This window comes from Drepanopeziza brunnea, assembly GCF_022702325.1.
Source record: "Drepanopeziza brunnea f. sp. 'multigermtubi' strain 214-2 chromosome Unknown ctg10, whole genome shotgun sequence".
NCBI classification, from domain to species: Eukaryota; Fungi; Ascomycota; class Leotiomycetes; order Helotiales; family Drepanopezizaceae; genus Drepanopeziza; species Drepanopeziza brunnea.
In genome coordinates this window covers 1,659,863-1,685,698 of record NW_027094073.1, presented here as the reverse complement: position 1 = coordinate 1,685,698, position 25,836 = coordinate 1,659,863, and the positions used below count along the sequence as shown (strand labels likewise).

The following is a 25,836-nucleotide window of genomic DNA, read 5'->3' as shown; positions in this document are numbered from 1 at the left end:
CAGGATCAGGATCAGGATCATAAAGGTCGATAATCAATGAGCTATGAAATATATATCTACTCTGAAAGACCCCCTTAGCAGAGGCTTGAAAGGGTGAGGTCAGCAATATGTCTGGCCAAGTAGAAATAGATTATAAGGTGAGAGACCTGTTTCGTCAAGGCACGCGTCCTGCGAAATTAGGCTTCTCCTATTCGTCTAAATGGTGAGGAGGCGTTTTTAACTACTGTACTTACGGTCCTTACTTAACTCAAACTCCGACACGATCCTTTGCAATTTTCTTCCCCGCCGACAACACCAAATCACTTATTTTCCTGCTACGCTGCACAGCAGCAGCACCAGGTGCTCTTTCTTGCTAACATTTCTACGAGCTCTATTTACGGCGCATAACTGTGAAGAAAGCATCCACTATCGGCTCCGCCCCGTCTGACGAGCTTGCAGCTGTCGGCCGTCTGTTCACCTTCAACCGAGCTCGCTTTCCACCCCTACCTCGCGTTGCGTTCCTCACCTAACAACATCTGGGTCTCAAGAACGCGACAACCTCCAACCCCGAACCTCAACTTCGCGATGGCTTCTACCTCTATGGTCGGTCTAAATTCTCCACCGCAACCTGCCGATCATACCTTAGCAATGGCTCGCGCTTCTTCTGCCGACTCAGCTCTTAGCGTCATCACCGTCGGCGACTCCTCGACAAACGCGCTCTCTTCCTCAGCCTCCTCCTCCTCCTCCCCCCCGACAAGTATTGGTGACTGTGCGAGCATATCATCAGCTTCCATGGGGCCGGAAAATACCATACCGATGCCTACGCCAGAGACCGGCCGCAGCCGACGCCAGCGCACCAATGTGACTACATACAATGTAAAGGTCCTCACTGGCACGGCGATTCATGCGCCAAAGAAGTTCAGCAAGGACCCGAAAGTAATTGAAGAGCTAGCGCGCCGAAAGACAATTTCGGGGGACACACTTCTCAGAGGTTCAGCCTCAGCAAGACGTCCTAGCGATGCAATTGAAAAAGATGAGGGCCAAACGGTCAGCAAAGGCATTGATGCACTCGACTTGCAACTGTCTAAGAAGGCCTTGCCTAAACCCAAAAGCCAGATGAGCCCCCCAAGCAGTCCAAAGAAGACCAAAAAACAACTGGACCTCGAGCGACGAAAATCTACTCGATCCGCAGCTGGAGAGGTCCTGGGGAGCCTCACCAAGAGTGTTAGTGTTTTGGGAAAGCGAGGTCGGCAGGTGGTGGAAGACACTATGCCTTCAACGAGGGCTCAGCGGGAGCTCCGTAACCTGGCAGATACCAAAGAATACGCCAAGATCGACACTGATCCTGTCATTCTCGAGGTGTGGAGCAATGGTAAACTGGTCAAGCCCGAGACTGCGAGAGAGAAGAAAAAGAGAGAGAAAGCCGAGGCTGAGAAGGAGGCCGCTGCGAAGGTCAAGGATATCGTTGAACCGCCCGTTGAGCAGAAGCCCAATCCTTCGAGTAAGAAGCGGAAGGTGTATCTCTCCAAGGGTCTGTATGCTGGACAGGAGCGGGATATCGGCATATTCGACTGGTTCAAGGGCTCATCCCGGAGACTAAGAGAGGAAATGGAGAATGTGGCACCGTTCCGTCCCAACGGTTTCATGCCGTTGCCAATGTGGCATGGCCAGCGATTGTTGCAGGTTGGCCGTGACTTCAAGTTGCCATTCGACGTTTGCTCTCCCCTCCCACCCGGTCAGCCAAAACCAGATGAGTGGAGAAAGACTTCGAGCAGTTAGTAATTCCTTGGTCAGAGTTCTGGAACATGCTAACACTTTCCTAAAGACCGTTTCGTTGGTGAGGCCGGTGCTATGTGGAAGAATTCCAAACTTTTCGACAGCTGCGACTCAAAGTGTGTTTGCAAGCCAGAAGAAGGATGTGATGAGGATTGCATGAACAGAACCATGCTCTACGAATGTGACGATGGCAACTGTGCTTCCGGACGTGACAGATGCACGAATCGTGCTTTTGCTGACCTGCAAGAGCGACGCAAGGCCGGTGGTAAATACAGAATCGGTGTTGAGGTCATCAAGACAGCTGATCGCGGTTATGGTGTTCGCAGCAACCGTTGCTTTGAGGCCAACCAAATTATTGTTGAATACACAGGCGAGATCATCACTGAAGAAGAATGTGACCGCCGCATGAACGAAGATTATAAGAACAATGAGGTAGGATCTCCTCTCTCTAAATCATAACCACGCTGACATTTTCCAGTGCTACTACTTGATGTCCTTCGATCAGAACATGATCATCGATGCTACTAAGGGAAGTATCGCTCGTTTCGTCAACCATTCCTGCAATCCGAACTGCAAGATGGTCAAGTGGATCGTTGGTGGCAAGCCACGTATGGCCCTCTTTGCTGGAGACAATCCCATCATGACTGGAGACGAGTTGACCTACGACTATAACTTTGACCCCTTCTCTGCCAAAAACGTTCAAGAATGCCGTTGTGGCAGCAGCAACTGCCGTGGTTTCCTAGGACCGAAGCCAAAGCCGAACGCCAAGGAGCCGAAGGTTTACAAGGAACTTAAGGATAACTTCAAGGCTGGTGTCAAGGCTGGTGTCAAGGCGGTAAAGAGAAAGCTCAACGAATTGCTCGGTGGCGACGATACGGATGATGCCGAGGAGCATAGCCCAAAGAAGCGAAAGATGAAGACTGCGACCGGAGTCAAGGGATCGGCCCCCAGTGCTAGTATGAAAATGGCCAAGAATGCGGGCAAATCTGTCAAGAAGAGTGTCTCCAGCCAGCTCCTCAATGCTCGCAACGCGGTGGGCAGTAAGCGTGTCATTAAAAAGACGATGAAGGCCAAGTCTCTGAAGACATACGGCAACCGCAAGAGCACAATCTCCGTCTCGAGAAATTCCAGCATGACTATGGTTGAAACAGAAAGCAGCCCTCGAAGTGGAAAGAAGGCGAGCCCTCCGAAGAAGAGTGTAGGAAAGATGGCTAGGAAGAGTGTACGTGGTGGGAAGGGGGCATCTCGCGATGACGGCGATGGTACGATTGGAGTTGTGAGTGGAGATGAAGCATAGGCTTCTTTACATCAGGGGCACTGGGGAACGGGGGGACATAGGTGACAACAGGCGTTTGAGGAGTATGTTGCAAGCTTTCTGATTTCCTTGCGCGTCCTCAATGGGAGCCTGTGTATGGGTATCTACCTGATTCCTTCAGCCGGTGTTGAGCATGGAGTTCTCGAATGTGGCGCTGGGGAACACTTCTGAGCTTGATTTCTGAGCGTACTCTAGCTAGTTTGGTACAATAAAAATCTTTCTAGTTTTCTATACCATGTTTCGATGATCTCTGAAATTGGTTGCCATATGGACGTTAATCCCATAATCCATGCTCCGTTTCCCCACAAACTTCCAGGAGTTCGAAGCGACGCTTAAGCGACCCCTTTTTCCCGGGTCAAGTGGGGCCATTATTCCCGCTACCGAAATATTTCATTCATACGCGCCAAAGTCGTCATACATCTCGAGTATACCGGTAATTCTCAGCTACAATACTCCACCATCGCAACTACAAATCACTGTTCGCCTCTATTCCTGGACACTCTACCCGTCTGACACACCTTTAATCACTAATATTCCTTCTCTCGGTCTCTGGAGAACCCAGCGTTCTCACTCTCTCCCTTCATGAATACCACATCGAGTTCAGAGCAGCAGATTTCTTCGGCGCCTACACAGCTTCTGCAGTCGCGTGAGACGGGGGACCTGGGGCCTCCGCAGACCAGATATGCGGCTTCGTTAGCGACGAAGCCTGCGCCCGTGGCAAAGTCGTGGGCGCATTTTGTCGCCGGGGGGTACGCCTCCGCTCACCAACCCTCCTACACCTGAGAGAATACTGACACTGTTTGGGTAGCGTAGGAGGAATGAGCGCAGCAGCGCTGACTGCACCCCTCGATGTCCTCAAGACGCGTCTCCAGTCCGATTTCTACCAGGCGCAGCTCGCGCAAACCCGACTCGCAAAGGGCATCTCGCCGCACGCACATCTCTCCGCCGTCCGCAGCGGCCTGCTACATTTCCGCGAGACGTTTCAGATACTAGGTTCGGTGCATAGGATCGAGGGCTGGAGGGCGCTGTTCAAGGGTTTGGGACCGAACCTGGTTGGCGTGGTTCCCGCGCGGTCCATCAATTTCTTCGTGGTCGGGAACGGGAAGAGGATTATTGCAGACTATGGGAATAATGGGAAGGAGTCTGCTTGGGTGGTTCTTTGTGCTGCAGCAGCGGCTGGTATAGTCACTTCGACGGTCACAAATCCCATTTGGCTGATCAAGACGAGGTTACAGCTGGACAAGACCGTGGTGGAGAGGACGGGTGGCGTGGCCCAGAGGAGGTACAAGAACTCCTGGGACTGTATAAAACAGGTTGTGAGACAGGAGGGCATTCGGGGCTTGTACAAGGGGATGAGTGCGAGCTATCTGGGGGTTACGGAGAGCACGCTTCAGTGGGTGCTTTATGAGCAGATGAAGAAATCTCTGGCGGAGCGGGAAGAGAGGATCATTGTCAGTGGGAGACCGAAGACTTGGTGGGACAATACGGTGCAGTGGACGGGAAATGTAGGAGCCGCTGGGAGTGCCAAACTCGTTGCGGCTCTCGCAACCTACCCTCACGAGGTAAGTTTCAAGCCACGGATGGATGGGGGTTTTCAGACTGATCTGACATGATCTAGGTCGCGCGAACCCGTCTCCGTCAAGCGCCGACAGAAAACGGTCGACCCAAATACACCGGCCTCATCCAGTGCTTCAAGCTGATATGGAAAGAGGAAGGCATGGTGGCCATGTATGGCGGGCTCACACCTCATCTTCTGAGGACGGTTCCCAGCGCTGCCATCATGTTCGGAATGTACGAGGGGATCTTGAAGCTTTTGCACACACCGGAATAGAGTGCAATAGGCCCTGGGGAAAACCCTTGTAAAGATATCTGGGAAGGATTCGGCGTTTGTATGAAAAGCAAGCTCCTCGGTTATTGTACAAACCTCGACTTCACTCTGGGAACTTGGGATATCGGTGCATGATAGATGGTTGGAAGTAAGGCGTTGGACACGACATGGCGAGCTTATATGAGTATGCACGGATGAACTCGACTCGCTGTTACCGGTGGGTATTTGTCAATAGTATTGTACCATAAGAATCTGGCTTGATACCTGTATCGGGAAGCGCTGGAAATTCGACGCAAGAAGTCGCTGCACTATTACCTTGCGAAGGAAGGCAAGTAAACATAAAAGCAAAAGACAGCAACGCTTAACTCGCAACGCTGAAGTTCATGATCCCTAATGACGTTTATGAGATATCCTTCCACTCCTCACTCCAACGCCCTTCATATTCTCCATCATATATTCATACTGTGAGTGATCTAAGTAGGGAGTCCAAACGGTGTTGTGTAGCAAGCATGGTAATCGGTTGAGACTTCTTCTGCAACTTGCGGGGTCTTCGTTGGCCAAAGTCGCCGAGTGAGATTCACCATGCATTGCGGTCCCAGTTAGGATCTACATTTCCGTTAGCGACTTTCTTCTGGCGTGGTTCTCGAAGGGCCCGATGCCAAAACACGTCCGCATCGCATATTCCCTCCCTTCTTCTCTTGTGGCGTGGGAAGATTCCAACTCACCCTGTACGAACCCAGCCAGGACCTTGCTACCGGTCTGCAGTAGCGGATGGCCAACGACAATCTGCAAGAACCTCTGCAGTCCCTCCCTCCGATGCTCAATCACGTCGTCGCTGAAGCGGTTCGTAAAGACCTTGCCGGGCAAGGGCGGAATCGTCACACGCGCAGACTCTCTCTCCAGGATGTCGCGGAAGTATTCAAAGTCGGAATAGCGCCTCCGGACGTTGCTGTGGCGAAGCTTGAAGGCGGGGATGTTCGTGCGGCAGACAATCTCGTAGTCGGTGTACATGCCACGGCCCATGCCATGTGTGCGTGGGTTCTTGACCTGGGAGGGCGAGCGAGAGAGAGGTGGGGTTAGCTTGCGCTCTTCTCTATGGATGGGCGACCAGAAGATAAGGAGGGTATATATGTTTGGGGGGCTTGGGGGCAGACTGCAGCGTACCTCTATCTCGAGGAAGTTCTCTGGCGGGCCATAAATCTCCTCGAAGCTCTGCTGGCGCGAATCGGGCATGGCCTGCATGATGGCGGTGTTATGGTTGGCGCAAGGCCTGTTCTTTGCGTGCCTGAGGTGCGTTCGTTCTTATGGAGTTCGGCGATTGATCTGATATGCGCTTCCGAGTGGGAGTTTTGTGAGGCTCTTGGTGTATGAATTCCGGATGGTGTGGGTGTGGGTGTGGGGGGTGGTTGGAAATGACCGTGGAGGAAAGAGCCTCCACAGGATCTCATGGTTTGGGAGGGGCAGTTGTTATCACGTGAGCAGGCGGGTGCTCGCATCAGATTCAGGATTCCCCTCAGTTGGGTCTGGTCAATCATGTACCGGTAATCAGAATCATCCCCATTTATGAGTTTGTGTTTCTTCTTCCGCCCCATTTTTGCACAACCAAGTTTGCTAGAGAGAGAAGTTTGGAGTCGCGATAGCTTCCTTCTCTTGACTCCACTCCATTGTTTACATCCATCACCTCAAGCGACTGCCCCGAGTCTCGAGCTCACTCAATCACGATGGCCAGGATCTTGACCAGACTGACACTTCTCGCCGTCCCACTTGTGAGTACGAAACCTCAACAGACCTTGGCCACTCTGCTAATATAATATACAAAGGTTTTTCTCGTGTTGATCGCCATCGCGGGGTAAATCATCCTGTCCCTGTTTCAACTTCATCCGACGGCTTACTCATCTGATGTGTCGCAGCTACGCGTATACCCAGATCCGTTTTCTGAACCTTCCCATCCCACTGTCTCTTGCGCTCTTTACAGTCGTCTTACCCTTCATTACCGGGATTACGGTTCAAGGCTCCTACGGTCTGATCCGTCGAACCTCAGATACCGGGCCGTATCAGCTCACCATCCCCCTTATTGCGGTCATTGGATTCCAGTTGATCTACGAGACTGTTGTTGCTACCCTCGCCTTGACGCATATTTTGCCGCCATCTGCGCTGCAGTGCGGCTTGGAGAGCAGGTGGTATCAACTTTACAACGCGAAAGATGGGGCTGCTATCAGAGCAATCCAGGATGCCTTCAATTGTTGCGGATTCAATTCGGTCCGTGACAAGTCGTGGCCGTTTGGGCAACCTTCTACCTGTGCGGCCACCTTCAATCGAAACCAGCCATGTGTGGGTTCTTGGAGGAGAGCAGAACAAATCAATGCTGGATTGCTGCTACTCGTGGCCGTAACTGTGTTCATCGTCAAAGTATGCATGTTCCTGCTCGTCCAGGCTTCTGAATGATTGGGTACCTTGGCTGAAAGCTCTAAACCACAGGTCCTCTCCATCATCTCACTCCTCACAAGCACGTCCTTTACGCAGTGGGCCCGTCAAATCAAGCGAATTGGCCACCATTCCGAGGACGCGGAGGATAACAGAGCGCACATGCGCAGGTTGATCGAAGAGAATGCTGAGGAGTACCACGATGAGCCAGTCGAAGAAGAGCCAGCAACTCGTGCCCTTGACGCTCCCAGCGGTGCCCACGACCCAGGCCCCCGAGTCGAACCTTCCCAATTGACTGACAGCGGTCATGAGTGGCGTACGTAGGGGGAATCCGCTAGCCCGGATTTACAAGAATTTATGCCGTCAATTTTAGCAGGTTTGGACGATATTCAGCCAGAGCTACAATGATGGAGGCACTCGCAGAAGCGGAGGGTGTCTGCACGAGTGGCGAACGCTCTGGAGAAGTGACAAGAGCAAGAGTCGCTTGCGGGATGTAGGCATGGAGTTTTTTTCGTGGGGCCAGAGATGAAGAGGGATTCAGAGTATGGTGTCGTATTCTGATCTGATCTCGCAAGCAAATGGGATACTGTTCTCTCGGCGGGCGGACTTCCCAAACTTGGCTCGACTGTGGCGCTCCTGTATTCCAGCGATGATATACCTACAGCCCTGGTCGTATTCCCACGGGTTTGATTCACACCCCTTTTGCCGCACCATAGCTATCTCCCCGTCCATTATCCGGGCAGTACTGATGATATCAATCATGTTCCCACCGGATTACACCGCCGCAGGCCATGAAACAAACCAATTCCATACCCACCTTTTCCAAAAAGTCCATGCGTTTCCGCTCTAGCGTCTAGATCTCCACCATCTGCTGATAGCGACCTAGCAGTGCCAGGGCGAGGCCGCGGGCACCTTCTGCTCGGTACCTTACTCATGCCGGCTTGAGAAGTGCTAGGTAGATCTGTGTACCGGTACACTACTCCGCTAACGAACGCCAGCAGTCGCCATCTCAGAAGCTGCTGTGGAGACACGCATGGATGGGAGAATCGACACTGTAGGCGATGACACGTTCGTAGGATGCGAGGGGCTGGCCAGCGTGGGGGACAGGACCGACTGGTTGGGAAGTTGGGGGGGGGGGGGGGGGGGGGGGGGGGGGGGGGGCGGTCTCGTGTACGCACGCTACCGTATGGAAGGATAGACAGGCATCGGCGATTGGCCTTTATACGGTGCGGCTGAGATAGCCCGTTCTCTTTCCCCAGGCAGGCAGGCAGGCAGGCATCTCGTTGGTCGGAAGAAGTCTTCGGGGCTTCTTGTCTTGGGGGCTCGGCCATGGCGGGTCTCGAGGGCTTTCTTTCTTGCTTGCTTGCTTGCTTGCTTGCTTGTGTGGGTATTGATTGATTGTTCGAGACCGCTCGCTTAGAAAAAGGGGGGAGGTTTTCGAGACCGCTGTAAGATTTCGGGCTGGGGATCAATGGGACTTGGGGAGCGTCGGTAGATAAGAGGTACGTGGAGGTCCATGGGATATTATGCATATGTTATGCGTACCTATGAATGTATACCTAAGGTACTACCGCTATATGAATAACATCATGAAGAAATTCCCTACTCGGTGTCCTTGATGCAGCCTAGCGCGACCTGCACAACACATACTCGGTCGTACCCGTGGCGAATCACAACGGCCGACGGATGGACATGCACTCGACACCTCTGGCCTGGTCTCTTTGGCGTGTCGACGTAATCGTAATCCCAGCTTTTTCATCCAAAACACACACTCACACACACACACACACACACACACACGTGACCGTGGGTTGACTGACTGAATTGTATCCTTTTGTTGACCTTCGGATTCTCCCCGTGTTAGCAAACCAACCCAAACAACCCAACAACAAATCATCAAAACACCATAGGCATGTCGTAGGATGATGGTGACCATGTCGCCGCGTAGGGTGAGCGGCAGGAGGAAGAGCAAAGTCGTGTATCGCAACCATCCAGGCTACTACTACCCATCGCAACCTCACAGTACCGCTGCCCCAGCTTATTCGTCGTCGTCGCCCGAGCAGTTACTCCACGGTAGCAACAACAGCAGCAACAACAACAACACCACCAGCAGCAACATCAACAATCATGACGGCCAGCAGCTCTACGGTCAGACTCCAAATTTGGATCTTCAGGGTTACTTTGTCGTTCACCACCCTTCGAATGGATACTCGAATCCCAGCCCCGTAGTCCGCCAGAACTATTCTGACGAGACTTCGTGGCTATCTTTGTCTTCCCCGGCGTATACGTTGACTTCTGTCCAACCGAACTCCCATCTCCAGCAGCTGGAGAATTATGGGGGAAGCTGTGGCCAATCTCCAGGAAGCGAGGTGCCGCAGATCCAGGAGACGTCCTGGACCATAACCACTCCACGGACTAGCAATGCGGACTTGGAGATGGATGGCATGTCGGACATGCAAATGGGAAGCTTGGGAAGCTTCGATGCGAGTAACATGGGCTTCTCGGCGGCCAATACTGCCACATCCTCCTTCTCGGAGACTTACGTGTTTCCAATGAGCTCCAATTTCGGTACTCCTGCAAATCAACTTAGTGGTCTGGAGCCACCGGGTAAGCGACCTGATTTCCTTTGCCATCTCTTCAATCAGGGGATGATCGTTTCTTGGCTCATTGAACACTCTGCCGTCTTCGCCGCGGTACTAACAAGAACCGTGATAGAGGGGTACCACAATATAGGCCAGGCATTCGATGCTTCATCTCCAGGTGTTGCAAATCCTGGCTCGCCGTTTCTCGATAATCTCAGATTCGAAAATGATTTCGTGGCAGTGTCCCCTGGATGGAACAATGACATGCTGTTGTATGGTACAGAAGCTTCTCAGTGGTCATTGGAACCTTTGATAGCACCTCACCAGACCCAGCAGCTGCAGCTACAACCGCAGCTACAACCGCAGGTACAACCGCAGCTACAAAATCAGCATAATCCTGCGGGTCTCCAACAAAATCCTTGGGATTCGCAGAGCAACGCCTACCAGCACAATACAAGTTCCGGGGGCGTAGCTTTCGAGCCTATACGAGGGACGCCGTACCAGACTCACATAGCAAGGCAAGAATTCCTAGATGTCATTCAGCCCAACATCCAATACCGTGGTGCGGACCCTGTCAGCCCGACCAGCGACAATGATGGTTCTTGGGCTCTCATGTCGAATCCAGCCAGTAGCTACACCCCGTCACATGGCTCTCCTTTTTCGCAATCCTCGCCACCCTCGCATACGCCTTCGCCGCCTCAACAGGAGATCGAGATACACTCGCATATCTTCAACTCAATCCCAGGACCTCCAATGGCGAAAGCTCTGCGAGGGCGAAAAAGAGGTCTGACAGATGTAGAAAAGAAACAGGCTCGAGATGTGCGGGATGCCAAGGCTTGTTGGGCTTGTCATATCTCCAAGACGAAGGTCAGTACTAAAGAAAGACGTCTTATATCTCAAACGCCTCAACGTCCAGATCCGGCCAGATCTTCGACAGGTTGGACGATCAAAGCTGACGTCGATAGTGTTCCCCTTGCTCGCCAGGAAGACCGTGTGAACAGTGTGCAAGACTCGCCGGGAAGAGACGTTTCTGCCTCTTCTCTTGCTTCAATGACCCGCTCGAGTCGTTATCGACGTTCCTAGTTCCGTGTAAGAACCTCTGCCCTATAGTCAGCTAACCAGTACTAAGTCTCAATAGCCTACCTGATGGGTCACTTCACCATAGCCAACGTCGAGTCCTTTGTGACCAGGAATGCGTCAAGCTGGGGTACCCAGTTCATGTGCATTCGGATGGATTGGGGGTACCGGAAGCTACTCCAGGCAGATGTTGTGGCACTGGCTTTGCGCAGTAGTTCCTCCGAGATGGGCTTCCACCACCAAACAGTATCGAGCGGATCCGCGCGCCCATTCCTGGTGCGGAAAGCGAGCCCCCCGCTTGGAATACCATTCGCTGCCATGCAAGAGATGCAGGACTCCTACGCTCGATATGTCCAGGATATTGTGCAGAGCGATGTTGGAATGTATCTTCCAACTGCATATGTGGATCAACAGTCGGATCTCCCGCGACACCTTCTGGGAGCGGTTGCAAACTATTACAGTGCCGGTAAAGCAGCTAAAAATGAGGTACCTCGCGTTTCCCTAAAGTTCTGGTGCGTCTTACTAAAGACCTCTAGTGCGAACTCCTCCGTCGAGCCCTCGAAGTGCACGTAACCTCCGTAATCCTCGAGCGAAGCCTCTTCCTGGATGAAGAATCACTGCACAAAGTGCAAGACCACCTCCAGCAAGAGTATCCCAGACGCTCCGCCCCAAGATGTGCGCAGAGGCAGATCAAACTCGCTCTCTTCCTCCTGCAACAACGGCGCATCCAAATGGTCCTGAAGGAGTGGGGGAGCATGATGTGGGCCACACTTCCCAGTACCACGAAGGACAAGGACTGGGCCGTTGCGTTCGGGGTATTTCTCACCCTGATCCTGGTTATGGATAAGACCCTCGGGGCCGCGTTCTATTTCTGCGAAGGTCGAATCCAACATCATGGCTATCAAGCGTCGACGGAGCGTGAGGCATTCCAGGACCTGGTGCGGTTGACCCAGCAAGAGCTGTTCGACAGGTGCAAGGAGATCTTCCACTGGAAATTCAAGACGCGGAAAGGGGGCAGAGAGGCCTGTAATCCGATCCGCGATGGCATGGACGCCTTCCAGGGAAAAGCGAAAACGACCGACCATGACATCCTTCGTTTCGTGACGGAGTTACAGAAGGTCGTGGGTGAATTTGGTCAGACCGCTCCAGTCCAATTGAGCTGCAAAGCTGACGCTTCCACCAGAATCCGACATCCGCTCACACAAGTCCACTGATGGAGACCTCGAGTCGGCGTATACCGATGCCGGACGGCTGGCTTGCATTTTCCTGGACGACTTTTTGGGTTAGAGATTCTGTATGGAGAACCGAGGCGTGGAAAAGGTGTTTCGGCGATTGAAGACGGATGGACGGCAGCGTAGAATAGGCGCCTCTGCACTTTCTTTCTTTCCCTTCTCTGTATATTATGGCCATGTTGGTCTTGGGGTGCTGTGTGTACTTTTAAGGGCCGAGAAGAGTGTAAGAGACGGGGGAAGAGCGGACGCGACGCCTGATGATGGAATTCCTGATGAGCCAACGATGATTTTTCACTGCATCTCTTCCCAGTGCCGTGCCGTGCCGTGCAGTGCTGTGACCGTGACTGTAATGCTCGCTTGGAGTCGTTCGGAGCCCCGTCATCTTCTATCTCCTCTCATCCGTCGTGGCAGCTGCAACCTGCAACGAGGGTGCAGGAAAGCCGGCGGCCTGACGTTGGTCTCTGACTGGTAACTCGGCGTGGACGGTGCAGTAGTGTCGATTCTGGAATTGCTTGGGAGGGTGTGGGGATGGGTGTGGGTATGGGTACAGTCTGGGTACAGTCTAGGTACAGTCTGGGTACAGTCTGGGTACAGTCTGGGTACAGGATGGGTACAGGTTCTGGATACCGGTAGCCCATCCTGCATCGCACTTTCCAGCCAACGGTGATGGGGATAGCCCAGTCCCGATCATTATGCAAGGCACCGCCCGAGATCTCAGCAGGATGAGAATAGGGATTGGGGAATGGGATGGGATAAGATGGGATGGGATGAGATGGGATGGTCAAGATGTGGCGGAGTCAGTCAGCAAGAGGTAGTTAGGTAAGGTACCTACCTACCTACCTTACCTACCACCACGTCCGTCCGTCCGTCGATTGCCCTGCCACAACCAGCCTCGAGCTGGGGCGCCGAAAAGAGAAGCTGCAGGGAAGGGCCAGCAGCAAGTGCACACGGAGAGGAGAGACGGCGGGCGGCTGAGGATCGCAGTCGGCGGCCGTGAAGTCATGTTTGTTGTATGAATGTATGTATGTATGTATGTATGTAAATATGGAATGTGGAATGTCATACGAGATGACTCAGGGGGAGGCTTGGTTTTGTTAATGATTCTCCCTCGGCTGGCTGTTCCTGCCCGGTCGTGGTGGTGGTGGTGGTCATGGTGGTGGTGCAGATAGATCCGTGATCAGGAGGAGTGGTGGGTGAGCCTCACTCGACCGACTCGCTCACTTACTCACTCACTCACTCATTCCCTCACTCACTTACTCACTCACTCACTCACCCACTCCATGAAGGCGTAGGATCCGGACTGAATTCTCGACAAAGATGAGGCTTACAACATGGGAGGCTTATACGTCCGTCCGTTGATGGCTTGCACTGGTTACATCCGGGACAAGTTGTCGATCCCACGACCCTGCCACCCTGGATTCTGTGAACACATCAGGAAGGCTTCTGGAAGGCGCAGGCGCAAGGACTGCACTCACTCAGCTGTCTGTCATTCGGTCATTGATCGGACGAAGAGTCACCGACCGGCATGTTAGTGGTGATTAATGGATGCATGGATGATGGATAATGGATGATGGATGATGGATAATGGATGATTGAATGATTGAATAATCAGTGAATGAATGCTACAGTGCCCGGTATGAGTGAGATCTTTTTTAAGGTTCTATCTTCGGTCCAGGTTACTGACTGACTACTGACGGACTGACGGACTGACGGACTGACTGACTGACTGACTGTACTCGGCCCGCTAATCAGCCAATCCCCCCCGTCCCCAGAGGGAAAGCCTAGAGCCCCCGGGCCCTTTTCTTTAGGCGACACTCTCTTCAGAGATGGAACCAGCAAGGCACACTCCGTATCTCCCAGGCGGAAACTCCCTCTCGTTCGTTCCTCTTCCTCTCCCTATCCCTATCCCTATCCCTATCCCTATCCCTACTATTCCTGACTACTCTGACTATTCCTACGACTGACTATTCCTGACCGACCGGCCAGGCTCCATCGATGCTCACCTGGAATACAAGGAGGCCGAGGCTGCGGGGAGCTAATCAGAGCCCCCCGTGGATGTTGAAGCCTTCAGTTATGACTGATATATAGACAGACATGTCTCGCGCCGTCGATGGTCTTTTTTTTTCTTTTCTTTTCTGTAGACAATATCAATTCCATATAATTACTCCTGCCACATTCTCAATCACGTACCGCAAGTCGTTGCCGCTTCCCAATTCCAAACATCTACACGCAACTCACGTATAATGGCCGCGTCAAGCTTCACAACAACTCGCTTCGCTTCCACCAGAGACGAGCCGAAGGGAGGCGAAGAGCGAGATACCGGTATGTCTTTCTCTGCTAGATTCCTGCTTCTTGTCCGCCATATGGAAGAGCCCTTGCCCCCTTGAAGCAACCTCAACGTGAGAAAGAAGTAGAAAGAAGAAAACTCCTGACTCGTTGCTAGACTTTGGCGACAAGATGCCTCGCTTCGGCGGCCGCAGCAGCATGCAGAAGCCGGACGACGATGGAAAAGATACCGGTACGCACGGAGCTGAACAGGACTCATCTCAGCCCAACTCGTGTTCAATCCTGACTTCTCCCAGACTACGGCAGCTGAACCTCTAAAAAACAAAAATAAAAAAAATAAAAAAAAAATCGCACCCCCGCCGAACTCACGGACGACCACAACACTTACTTACTTGCGGGTGAGTAAAAGTGACTCAATTGAATGCCTGCCTGCCTGCCTGCCTGCCTGCTTGCCTGCTCAGGACGATCACTAGCGTCGATGGTCACCTGACTTGTCTCGAAAACCCCAGCTAACCAATGACCTATCGGCAGCTGCCTTACCAGATCCTTCATTAACGATCCATCGGGTATCTATCTATCATATCGCACATGGTGCTGGATTGACGCTCTCATCGACGCTCTGGGCCGGAAAGGGACGCGATCAGCCGAACGGAAAGTCCTGGGAGTCACGCTTCAGCTGCCTGCTTCCCAGCCCACGACCACCTCCACCTCCACCTCCACCTCCACCTCCACCACCACACCAGCCCTGTGCATCATTGCGTTTGCTCGAGATCATGAACGACAGCTTGCTTGCTTTGACCTCTTCTGATGGCCTTACCATAAAACTTCAATTCGATCCGATTCGATACATCAATCAACCTTCGACCCTTTACCACTTGCAACCTGCTTCCCCCCGGGATGGCCTCGCTTTGATTCCGCAATCATCATAACACAAACGTCTCGATGCCTTTTCACACGTCTCAGTTTACTCGAAATCACGTCGTCCTTCTTCGTTGGCCCCGTCTCTGGCTCTCGCTCTAATGGATCTGCGACACCGAATCTCGAGGGTCACTAGATCGATCGAGCATTTGCCCTCACCCTCGCCTCACACGCACCTCGGTATAACTCCAGTCCACTTCTCCGCTTCAATTCAGCGTGTTGTCCTTCTTGCCCTCCGGTGGATCCCTCTGTCAAAATCCAGCAAGCGCAGCGGAGCGATATAGATTCTTCCAAGATGATCGACGCAAGTCATACATACCTTTTGCTATTGTCACCCCACGCTCCGGAATCCGATTCGTGTCGCTTCTCCCTCTCACCATGCAATTGTGCGCCTCTCTCCTCCTCCTCATCATCATCATAAGACAGCGTGTTAATGTTTCGGTTTGGAAAGCGGTTGGTCTGTTGTCATGTTACCTTACTGTACAGACGGCCCTCGTCTCCTCCTCCTCGGACCATATCACGCCAGTTAGAATCTTTGTCACTTGTTCAGTACTGTCTGTATTGTATGCATGCATGCTTTAGTTTACATGAGAGATTCGAGTTTTGCTGCCTAACTGGCTAGTATCTACGTTTTCTTCTTGCAAGTGATACACCTTCCCATATCGCACTTTGCATCACGTTACTCCCCCCTACCAGACGACGAGAGTCATGCTTCCTACGCACTAGCTAGAACTAGAGTACCTAACTTGGTAAGGCCCAACTTAGTGAGGTACTTATTAGCGTTTGCAAGTTTTCCCACCACAGCCTAGCATTTCAAAATTCTTACCCCCAACCCCAACACTCCCCTCCTTACCTATACAGAACACATATATATACCGACAGATATACAACAACAACATTTCAAGCAAAATTCACTTTCCCTCCATCTCAAGAATCCCATTCACAGCAACTCGGTCAGGAATGTCAATGGTTTAATTTCCCGTACGCTCTTCTGGTCGCCCAGTCATTTTGCTGCCAATCGGCCACGCTGCCACCAATCTCACCTCATCGGCCGGCCACACTACCAACAGACCCCGATCATCGACCGACCGACTGGCGAGTGTGCTTCTGAAACAAATCACGCTCTCCACGCCCTCTCACCACGAGCATCTATCTCGGCATCCATTCCGCGTCCCATCCAGTATGCTTCTCACGGGCTGCCATCCATCCTGCCCCCCTCCACAGGTGTCTGCGTTTCCATCGCCTGAACCTCGCCCGGTGTCCGACCACACGGTGACAACTCAGTTGTCCATGTCGAGGGCGCGTTGCAGATGTCGTCTAGTGTCAAGCAACTGGAAGAGGTATGGAGAGGAAGTTCTTCGAGTCGTCATTGCTATTGTTCTGATTTGATGCGGAGTGTTGCGTTCCTGTCAACTTGGTTTCAGTTCCCTGTCAAGCAGCAAGTGGAGGGAAGTTGTCGGCCTTACGAGTAGACTCTTTTGGGACACTTCGACCGGATATTGAGGAATATCTGTGTGTTGGTCGTTCTGATCCAGCCTGGGCCGAGGATATGTGACGAGGAGTGTTGTGTTGTAGACGAAGTGTTGTCGAAGCCAATGGATATCACAGCTGGTTGGAGAAGTTGGAGAGGGCTCTTGTGTCGAAGGTTGCAATTCCACATGGTACAGAAGGGCGATGATGTTTGCTGAGCCCGAACGACCGTTGACCCGAGACCTAGAGGCGAATTGTGTTTTGCACATTCGTCAGCCTAGGGCTGACGAGATGTACGTGTATATGTCCCCACCCTATCTCTGGGGGACTAGCCATGGGAAGGGCTAGCCCCCATGGAGGGGTTGGGTGGGATTTCATTCTCCAAAATCGTGATGGCCTGCCAGGCACTGAACAGCCTGACAGGTGGTCTTCCTATCAATATAACGAAATGGGGATCTCTACTCCGTACCTTTAGATTCTAGTCCAATTAGGACATATAAAGACAATGGATCTCTGGCGATGATGAAGCTCGATAGACCAATACCACGGTCGAGTGATCTGAGCCAGAGAATATCAGCACTGTTGTCCCAAGTCGTGATGGCCTGCCAGACACCGACCAGTCCGGCAGGGGTTTCTTCCTATCAATATGACGAAATGGGGTGTTACTACAGCGTACCTTTGTGTTCCAGTCCAACAGATAGAGAGAATGGATCTCCGGCGATGATGAAGCTCAACAGGCCAGCACAGCACTGGCCGAGCGCTCTGAGCCAAGGACAGGAAGAAGATAAGTGTTTGATGCAACGGCAGATGAAGGCAGATGAAGGCAGATGAAGGCAGATGAAGGCAGATGAAGGCAGATGAAGGGTGCAGTATCTGATGCGAAGACAGAAGAAGGATGCGGTGCTTGATCATCTCGGTGATGAGTGATTAATGAAAGACGGTGAACGATGAAGAAGACGAAGAGAAGAGGGAGAAGAGCGACAAGACGGGCTTTTATACTTCAGTCCCATCACTCCTCAGAAAGTGCTTTCTGCTTCCGGGGTCATGGGAAGGAGTGAGCAGGAAAGTATCATCCTCACATCTCAAAATCAACGCAACAGCCTGCTGCTGGGAAAGCAGCGAGAGCTGAGCCCTTGACCCCAACTTTATACATTCACTCCATAGCCGTTACCTGTGTGTTTCTCGCAAAGCTACCTATATCCTACAATTCTTCAGTTCAGTGTGGGCTCTTTCGTTTGCGCGATTATGCCGTGTTTTCATATGCTCTCCCGATTCTCTGCTGTTAAGTTCCCCCCTCTTACTGCTCCCTGCTACTGCTATATACAATTTTGTCTTTTGAAAGAGCACCTTTCCAACTCCTCCTCGATTTAAAAATCACTGCGTCAAGTCCTTCTCTGTCACTATTCATCAAGCACACCAGAGTTCGCTAGACATCGGCAATCCTAATTACGGCCCTGTCATCTCGTCGTGGAATACGGTCTATTTCCAAGGCAAGCATGTACGTGACAAAAAAGGGGCTATTCAATTAATCGAAACTCGAAATTCGCACGATGGTACTTTCGTGATATATAGCTAGATAGGTAGGTAGGTAGGTTGCTTGGTGGTACATACCTACCTATAGCCTCCACAATCCCCTCGCCTAAAAAGTAAGAGGGGCTCGTTCCGCCGCTGTGCCTACCGTGCCTACCTACCTACCTAGGCCCTTATCTAGGCACACAAAGAAAACATCGATCGCTAAAACCAAATCCAAATCCAAACCCAATGTACGTGCACTTTTGATGCTGTGATTGTCACGTCACGCACTCACTCACTCACTCACTCACACCCACCCAGTCTGCGTAAATAAATAAATAAAGAAAGAAAAAAAAAAAGGGAAAAAAAAAAAAGGATCCAATATCTCAAATCCCAAAATCTCAAATTCCCAACCTAGCCCAACCTAGCCTAGCCTAACCCAGCCTAGCCAGCCAGGAGACCTAGCCTAGCCTAGCCTAGAGTAGAGAGCTCCACCAGTACCGCAGTCCAATCTCACTCTCAATCTCTCTCTAGGTACTATACCCGTGTACCCGTATTTCCTGTCGCCGATACAACTACATAACTACATAACTACATAAATAGGTACACAACTACACAACTCGCTTGTCTTGTCTTTTCTTTTCTTGTCTTTTCCGTCCCCGTCCCCGTCCGTCCGTCCGTCCTGGCTGCTGGCTGCTGGCTGCTGGCTGCTGTATGTGAGTGAGTGTACTCTGTATGTGAGTGAGTGAGTGAGTGAGTGAGTGAGTAGGTGAGTAGGTAGGTAGGTAGGTAGGTAGGTAGTCTGGATAGCTGAGCTAGTCTGGATAGCCGAGCTAGCATGGCTAGCTACCACACACGTTGACATTAGCAACTTTACAGTGTTCAGTTCAGTTTAGAGAATCGAGTTCTTTGCATCCTCGTCTGCGGCTCCACGCTCAAATCCAGATCCCAAGCCGGGAGGTCGAGGGGCGGAGCCTGTGGCGGAGGATCTCGTGTATTTGGGCATTTCCTGTCGCAACAAGCCAGAAGAGCACGAAAACACAAATTAGGACGATTATTCAGGTATCTACAACTTTCCACGAGACGATCTAGCAGGAAGCACAGAATCTCCCTCCGGGTATAATAGCGCCAGGCATGTATCAGGAACCAATCCCATCAGGCTTTGTCCCATGCACCACAAGCCAATCTATGCAGCACCCTCCTCAACAATACACATTACCCATCTAGAACTTCTCCATCAGGTTCTTCCTCACAGTCCACATCCTCGCCCTCTTGCCAAAAATATACATGGGGACCGTGAAAGTCATGAGGATCAACTGTATGACGCCCAACCATATGAACACTGACTTGGAGCCCTTGCGCTCCAGCCACCGCGGGAAGAACAGGCTGAATACCAAACCGTGGAAGATATTCTTGCTGAAATTGAGCGTGACGAGGGCCTCCCCAGCGTACTGGCGATAGCTATCGACACAGAAAGTGATGGCTGTTGTTGAGCCGAGAGAGCAACCGAAGGAGATGACGCCGAAGAAGATGGTAGGAACGATCCACGCATCGTGGACTTCGGCGGACCAGCCGTATCCCATGAGGCCGATGACCGTAGTGATTGCGACAGGAGCAGCCATCACCAAACGAAACTCCGGTTCGTATAGACCGCCGTTGCGTTTCGACATGGCTCGGACAATGATATCGCTGACCTTGCCAGCCACCGCGGTACCGAGAATTCCGCCAATAAACGGGGAAAGATAGATCAAACCCGTGGAGAGGGCGGAAAATCCATAAGTGGTAGGGCTTCGGTAAATGACCGCAACAGATTCGGAGAGTACAATCAACCATCCCACAGCGCAGGAGTAGACAATAGCAGACCAGAGGACCGCTGGGTAGGCAAAGAGAATGAAAGGGCGTATGGCTACCCGGAGCCACTTATCTTGGTGTATCCGTCCATTGTAAGGTTTCAGCTGCTGAGCAAACGACAAGGCAGGTCCATCTCGGAGACCGGCGGTATACCGTTGAGAATGAGACTTTGGCGTTGTGGGACTTGAAGCCCCTCTATCAAAATTCAAGCCGGTCCCCACTCTAGAAATACCTCCATCAACGTTCATATTAGGCTCAGCTCGAGCAGGGTTTCCAGCTGTCATGTAGTCTACGCCTTCTTTTTCCACGTCCCTGTACCATGGCGAGTTCAAGCTGTGTAATGCTGGAGTCGGTGGCGCGTCGCCAGTTGGCTCGACGAGATGCTTAAACTCATGCTCTGCACCATGGTGATGGTGGAGCCGGTCTCCTTGCAATGCTCCGTGGAGCTTGGCATCTTCTGTGTCTTGTTCAGACCCACTCCGTACAAATCCAACGTGATGATGCCGATTTGCGCTTGTGCGATGCACAATCGCTGGCCTTTTGCTTGCAATAAATCTACTAGGTATAGCCGATAGCGGTCTATCTTGAGCCATGTCATCAAGGTTACCATCCGCCTGCTTGTCTAAAGCGCTCGGCGGCCGCGGCGGTGGTTTGTGTGATCTCAGCCCTGAAAGGCAGGACAGTCTAGATGCATTGTTGGAGTTTCTCCGGCTTCTTGGAACCGGAGATCGATCCCAGAATGACTCTGGCACGAAGAAGAACAGCACGATCGCGCAGAACCCTCCAACCATCGCCACGATCCTGGTTCAAATTAGCCGAATAATTTCAAGATTCCCGGTAAACTTCAGGTACTTACCAGAAAACCCATCTCCAGTCAAGCCTTTGGATGATGGCAGCACTGACAAGTGGGACCAGATTCTTGCCACCTAGAAGCAGCAGCGTGTAAATACCAAGTCGGTATGCACGCTCATGAAGAAAGAAGATCTCGGCGATGGTAGCCGAAGGCAAACATTCGACTGGGCTGACAGCGATTCCTTGGAATATACGGGCAACAAGCAGTGAGATGTAGCTTGGAGAAGCAGCACACCAAAGTGACGTGGCAATGAAAATTAGTGCACCGACCAGATACACCGGTCGTTTCCCATAGAGGATTGCTGTTGGAGAAGCAAAGACTGATCCGACACCAAGGCCCATCATGTACAGTCCAGTCGTGAGAGCCACTTCAGGAACAGTGACGTTATAAGTCGTGGCAACGTTGGTGAAGCCTGCAGCCAAAATGGGTGTCATACCTCCTCCTACCATGCAGAATAATCCCAAGGATAGAAGCGCAGCATCTCTCTTCCATTTTGGCCAGTTCAACGGGTCATTGTCTGAATCTTCTGGCTGTGGATTAAGGATGATCTTGCCATCTGGCGTCGTCTTTTTCCCGTATGATGGCTTCGTATAGTGGGATTGTCGTCTACTCTGGTTGGGCTGGGTAGGCAAGGAAGAGGAAGATGTCCTGGAAGGTTCGTTTCGCAGTCCGAGGGGTTGGTTGTGGTCACCAGTGAGGAGCAGGACGGAGCCTGGGATACCCGTTAGTCTGTCTTCTCTCGAAGGCGCGTTGATCGGATCTTACCGGGAACTTCGTGGGTATGAGGGTCATTCAAGACTCCCATGCTCCATTTCGTCGGCCGTCCCTTTTCTTCTTGAGTTTCTTCAAACTCTGTGTGCCCATCAGATAGCGAGTTCCTGCCAAAAAACGAGCGTGATCGGCTGGAGGTTGGTGTTTCGTGGCCGGGTGGTCTCTCAAAATGGATCTCCTCATCGGGCATATTGAGCTGGTCCGAGTCTAGAACCAACTTGGTCGAGAGAGGTAGATAGGTATGGTATGGAGGAGGAGAAGGAGGAGGAGTAGGAGGAGGAGGAGGAGGAGGTTATAGTTCTATGTGGAGGAGTAATTGAACGCGGAATATGTAGGAATGACACAGCAATTGAGGATAAGGACGAAGAGGAGAGAGCTGAAGCAACTCATTGCGAGCTCTCTGGGTAATATAAGAAATCAAGTTCGGTGATCCAGCAGATCCGTTGGAAAAAAAGAGAAAGCCACTTGAACTGCGAGTCGAGAGGCAGGTCGAGTCAGTCCGAGAGGAGGGAAAGAGTCACTGGACTGGACTGGACTGGGGCGGTGAGATGGGGATGTATGAGGTAGTCATCGATCGTCAGGGAAGTACGGAGAGAAAGGTAAGGAGGGAGGAAGGAATCTGAGGACGAGGCAGCAGAAATAACAGACAAGATGCCCGAGATTTAGAATGAGATCCAAGATGAGAGAAAAGGATCATTGTAATTCCGCGGCTATATCAGCATACGTAGTATGTGGATGCGGCGTATGGTGAAGAAAAAGCTGTACGTGCGGTAGTAGATGGAGGTTGACTTACCAAAAGACCCCACCATCCCCTCCAATGACGCACGGCTGAGGTCGGGGCAAACAAGCTTTGACGCTGCTCTTGGCCGTATCGCACATGACGCCGGACGGGGGATTATTAGTAGGTATCAATCCTTAAAGCTTCAAACCCTAATAATCTTCCTCTTCGGTGGACCTGATATCATCCTTCAATACCTTTGAATATTAAAAAAAATATATCGATATAATTTGGTCTGAAAGAGCGCTGATGACTAACGGTCAAGTATTCCCGTCCTGCACGAAGAAATATACTCGTTCCAAATCCAATTGCAGCACTTCTTGATCGACTCCAGATCACCTGCCAGAGCTTCCTTCGACAGGTCCGATAGTACCGGTACCGGTACCCCCTATCGAGCCCATCATTCGAACAAAGCTAAGCCAAATGTGCCCGATCAGGCAAATCTTGGCGCATACACAGATTCGATAATCTTCCAAATACGTAGTACCTTTTCGACGAGCTTCCTTCGGTCTAATTCTATTTTCAGCACTTTATCATTATCGGGATCAACAGCGAGATACAAATTCCCCTTTTAATCACCTGCGCGGATCTAAACCCCTTCGGAGCGTTTAAATTACACATTTTATTCCTGTTTGTAATATCGATCGTCTAATTATCTATGGGCAGAAGAAGCGCGCGTTCGTATTTGAGCAGATTGCCGCAAGCAGTAATTACCGAGTAGAATAGATGAAAAGTATCGAGAAAGGGAAGAGGCGGCCAGGCTCGCAAATCGTAGAAATTAGTGCGAGATTAGGTATGTGTTCGGGGACGGAGGTGGTCGGTCGTACAAGAGCTTCCGTTGGCTATTCTAGGTAGAAGTTCGATATCGCAGGCCCGGACCCAATCCGATAAGCATCATCAATTCAACCCCTTCCTCCACAATATCATCATCAACACGAATAGCAACATCTAAAATGATCACACGAGCGCCCACGCAACTCTTCCGGGTCTCGCTCGGTGTCACGGCCAAACCCCCGATCCTGATCTCCGCGCGGCAATTCTCCACAACCAGAGAGAAGCAGGCAAAGAACCGCATCTACACCCCGTGCGTGTCCCCCGCTGGTGCAGCTAGCTCACCTGTGCAATCCACCCACTTCGCTGACCTCCATTGACACCTTCTTCGCTGCAGTGTCCGGCGCGAAGACGAGTTCCAATCCTACCTCTCGCTGTCCACCAGCTCCCGAACGCCCCTATTGACTTTCTGGACCGCCTCGTACTGCAATACCTGCAAGACCGTGTCTCCTATCCTACAGGAGCTTGTGAAGTCTGGGGTCGGCGAGGAGGAGGGTGGAGTCTCGTATTGCGAGATCGAATACGATTCTATGGATATCATGGACAGTGGGCTGGGAATGACATATATGATTACAAGCATGCCAACGCTGTTGAGTTTCGACCGCGGAGAGGCACAAGTCAATACCAAAATCGTGGATCCGAAGCAGATGAGGGATGTAGAAGGACTCAAGGAATGGATACGGAATGAGGCTAAGAGGGGAGGTAGTGGTGGTGGTGGTGGTGGAGGAGGTTTTGGGGGAGGTGGACTGTTTGGAGGACTGTTTGGGACTGGAGCAAGGAAGTAATGGGTGGGTGGTGTTCATATCTCGTGGATTCACAAGGCCCCTGGCCTTCATCAAATGTCCCTTGCCAGTTCTGGACTATCCCCTATGTCCATATGTATTCGACCTTCATGGGAAGTAGAAGACTTCCTCGACACCTTTCCACCACGGTGGCTCGCCATCGTAGCTGCACTTGGCTCCGGGCACGAACGATTCTTGGAAGCTGTCTGTCATCTTCCACCATTCCTGGACCTTTGGATTCTCCCTCATTCGCTCCACTACGGATGGAGGTCAGCACATTGATTGTCCGCGGACGTCTAGGAAAACGAAGCACCCGGCTTGTCTTGAAAGAAAACAGGTTTTGAAACTGCATGCCAGCTTGGAAAGGTGTATAGAAGGATCTTACTGTCGCCAGCCCAGTTATACCCAACATACTTGAAATTCGCAAACAGAATTCCCGTGTCCGGATCATGGAAGATAGAGTCTACCACACACGAAATCCCACGTTAGCAAGGGATCGGTCCCTCCACTTCAATTTTGCTCAGATAATAGGGGACGGGACCAAAAAGAAGAAGAGCAGGAAGCCAAGGTATCCATCCATCCACATCCCAACTTACAATCCTCAATGTTGCTATCCTTAATCTGCTTCAGCACCTCCGGCCACACCTGGGCATGATACCGCTTGTACTCCTCCACATGCTCTTTTCGCAGCCGCACAATCTGCGCTATCCGCTTTCCCTGATGCTTCATCTTGTAGGCCGGTTTCGACGCTGCGCTGTGGGTCCCGGCGGCGGCGGTAGTTGTCACCGATGCCGGGTTCGAGGAGGTGGAAGTTCCAGCCCACATTGGAGGGGGTTTTTTTTTTCTTTTTTCTTTTTTTATTTCTTTTTGTATTTGCTGCCTCTCCTTCGACTCAAATCGGGTCTGTCAGGCGATGGAAATGATGGACGTGTGCAATTGCATGCGTGTGTTTGCGTGTGTCGGCTGGAAGTGCAAGAAACGGAATCAGGATGTGTGTTGAGGAGGTTCAAAGAGGGGTACGATTAATCTGATCTGATCTTTGGTGGGGGTTGCGAACGGGGAGGGATCACAGCTTGAGCTTGGCTGTATACTTACGGAAGGTAAGGTACCCGGTACCACTACAGTAAGTGCGGGGTCGAGCAAGCTCCCCCAAACTCTAGAATCACAAGAGGAGCTACAGTACTAGGTACGTAAGTATCAACATGTAGAGCCAAAGAAAGTGGTGGTTACTTAGATACAAGGCTGATTGGTAGCTACCGAAATCAATGCCATCATCAGACGTGGAAGCGGAAGCGGAAGCGGAAGCGGAAGCCCTTCTTCTCTTTCCCACGTCTCGTTTTCGCATTTTCGTCTCACCGTTGATGCTTTTCACCGCCAGCAAAGCAAGCAGGGCACCCACACTGAGCATGCCCAGCGGCCGCTCCGGCAAAGCAGAGCGGCCCGCCCCCTGTCGTTCTTGACGGGTAGAGTAGGTACCGTAGCGAGCAGCTAGCAATCAATTACCGATACCGGTACCGGTATCAGTGTACCTCCGTACGAAGGAAAGCCAAGTCGTAGATTGAACAAACATA

General features: G+C 51.7%; 8 protein-coding genes across 8 annotated transcripts; 5 read left to right on the top strand and 3 right to left on the bottom strand.

Annotated features, from left to right (window-relative positions):
* Positions 1-564: 564 nt before the first annotated feature.
* On the top strand, positions 565-3,052 carry L3040_006140 (uncharacterized protein; the record flags this gene model as incomplete). Its single annotated transcript, XM_007288420.1, has 3 exons — positions 565-1,753; positions 1,805-2,187; positions 2,234-3,052. 3 exons carry the CDS (start codon positions 565-567, stop codon positions 3,050-3,052), a joined length of 2,391 nt encoding a protein of 796 aa, XP_007288482.1.
* Positions 3,053-3,652: 600 nt separating this feature from the next.
* L3040_006139 (uncharacterized protein) lies at positions 3,653-4,901 on the top strand (the record flags this gene model as incomplete). Its single annotated transcript, XM_007288421.1, has 3 exons — positions 3,653-3,819; positions 3,879-4,632; positions 4,689-4,901. The coding sequence occupies 3 exons, from the start codon at positions 3,653-3,655 to the stop codon at positions 4,899-4,901; spliced, it is 1,134 nt and encodes a 377-aa protein (XP_007288483.1).
* A 574-nt stretch (positions 4,902-5,475) lies between these two features.
* On the bottom strand, positions 5,476-6,140 carry L3040_006138 (uncharacterized protein; the record flags this gene model as incomplete). The annotated part of the gene is made up of 3 exons (XM_007288422.1): positions 5,476-5,504; positions 5,624-5,945; positions 6,063-6,140. The coding sequence occupies 3 exons, from the start codon at positions 6,138-6,140 to the stop codon at positions 5,476-5,478; spliced, it is 429 nt and encodes a 142-aa protein (XP_007288484.1).
* Positions 6,141-6,619: 479 nt separating this feature from the next.
* Positions 6,620-7,646, top strand: L3040_006137 (uncharacterized protein; the record flags this gene model as incomplete). Its single annotated transcript, XM_007288423.2, has 4 exons — positions 6,620-6,664; positions 6,719-6,747; positions 6,809-7,307; positions 7,377-7,646. The coding sequence occupies 4 exons, from the start codon at positions 6,620-6,622 to the stop codon at positions 7,644-7,646; spliced, it is 843 nt and encodes a 280-aa protein (XP_007288485.2).
* A 1,610-nt stretch (positions 7,647-9,256) lies between these two features.
* Positions 9,257-12,268, top strand: L3040_006136 (uncharacterized protein; the record flags this gene model as incomplete). Its single annotated transcript, XM_066156608.1, has 7 exons — positions 9,257-9,271; positions 9,464-9,929; positions 10,038-10,771; positions 10,870-10,993; positions 11,043-11,467; positions 11,518-12,115; positions 12,165-12,268. The coding sequence occupies 7 exons, from the start codon at positions 9,257-9,259 to the stop codon at positions 12,266-12,268; spliced, it is 2,466 nt and encodes an 821-aa protein (XP_066011307.1).
* A 7,354-nt stretch (positions 12,269-19,622) lies between these two features.
* L3040_006135 (uncharacterized protein) lies at positions 19,623-22,064 on the bottom strand (the record flags this gene model as incomplete). Its single annotated transcript, XM_007288427.2, has 3 exons — positions 19,623-21,051; positions 21,107-21,815; positions 21,869-22,064. The coding sequence occupies 3 exons, from the start codon at positions 22,062-22,064 to the stop codon at positions 19,623-19,625; spliced, it is 2,334 nt and encodes a 777-aa protein (XP_007288489.2).
* Positions 22,065-23,605: 1,541 nt separating this feature from the next.
* Positions 23,606-24,268, top strand: L3040_006134 (uncharacterized protein; the record flags this gene model as incomplete). Its single annotated transcript, XM_007288428.2, has 2 exons — positions 23,606-23,736; positions 23,821-24,268. 2 exons carry the CDS (start codon positions 23,606-23,608, stop codon positions 24,266-24,268), a joined length of 579 nt encoding a protein of 192 aa, XP_007288490.2.
* Positions 24,269-24,373: 105 nt separating this feature from the next.
* L3040_006133 (uncharacterized protein) lies at positions 24,374-25,090 on the bottom strand (the record flags this gene model as incomplete). The annotated part of the gene is made up of 3 exons (XM_066156603.1): positions 24,374-24,522; positions 24,651-24,728; positions 24,862-25,090. The coding sequence occupies 3 exons, from the start codon at positions 25,088-25,090 to the stop codon at positions 24,374-24,376; spliced, it is 456 nt and encodes a 151-aa protein (XP_066011306.1).
* Between the last annotated feature and the right edge of the window lie 746 nt (positions 25,091-25,836).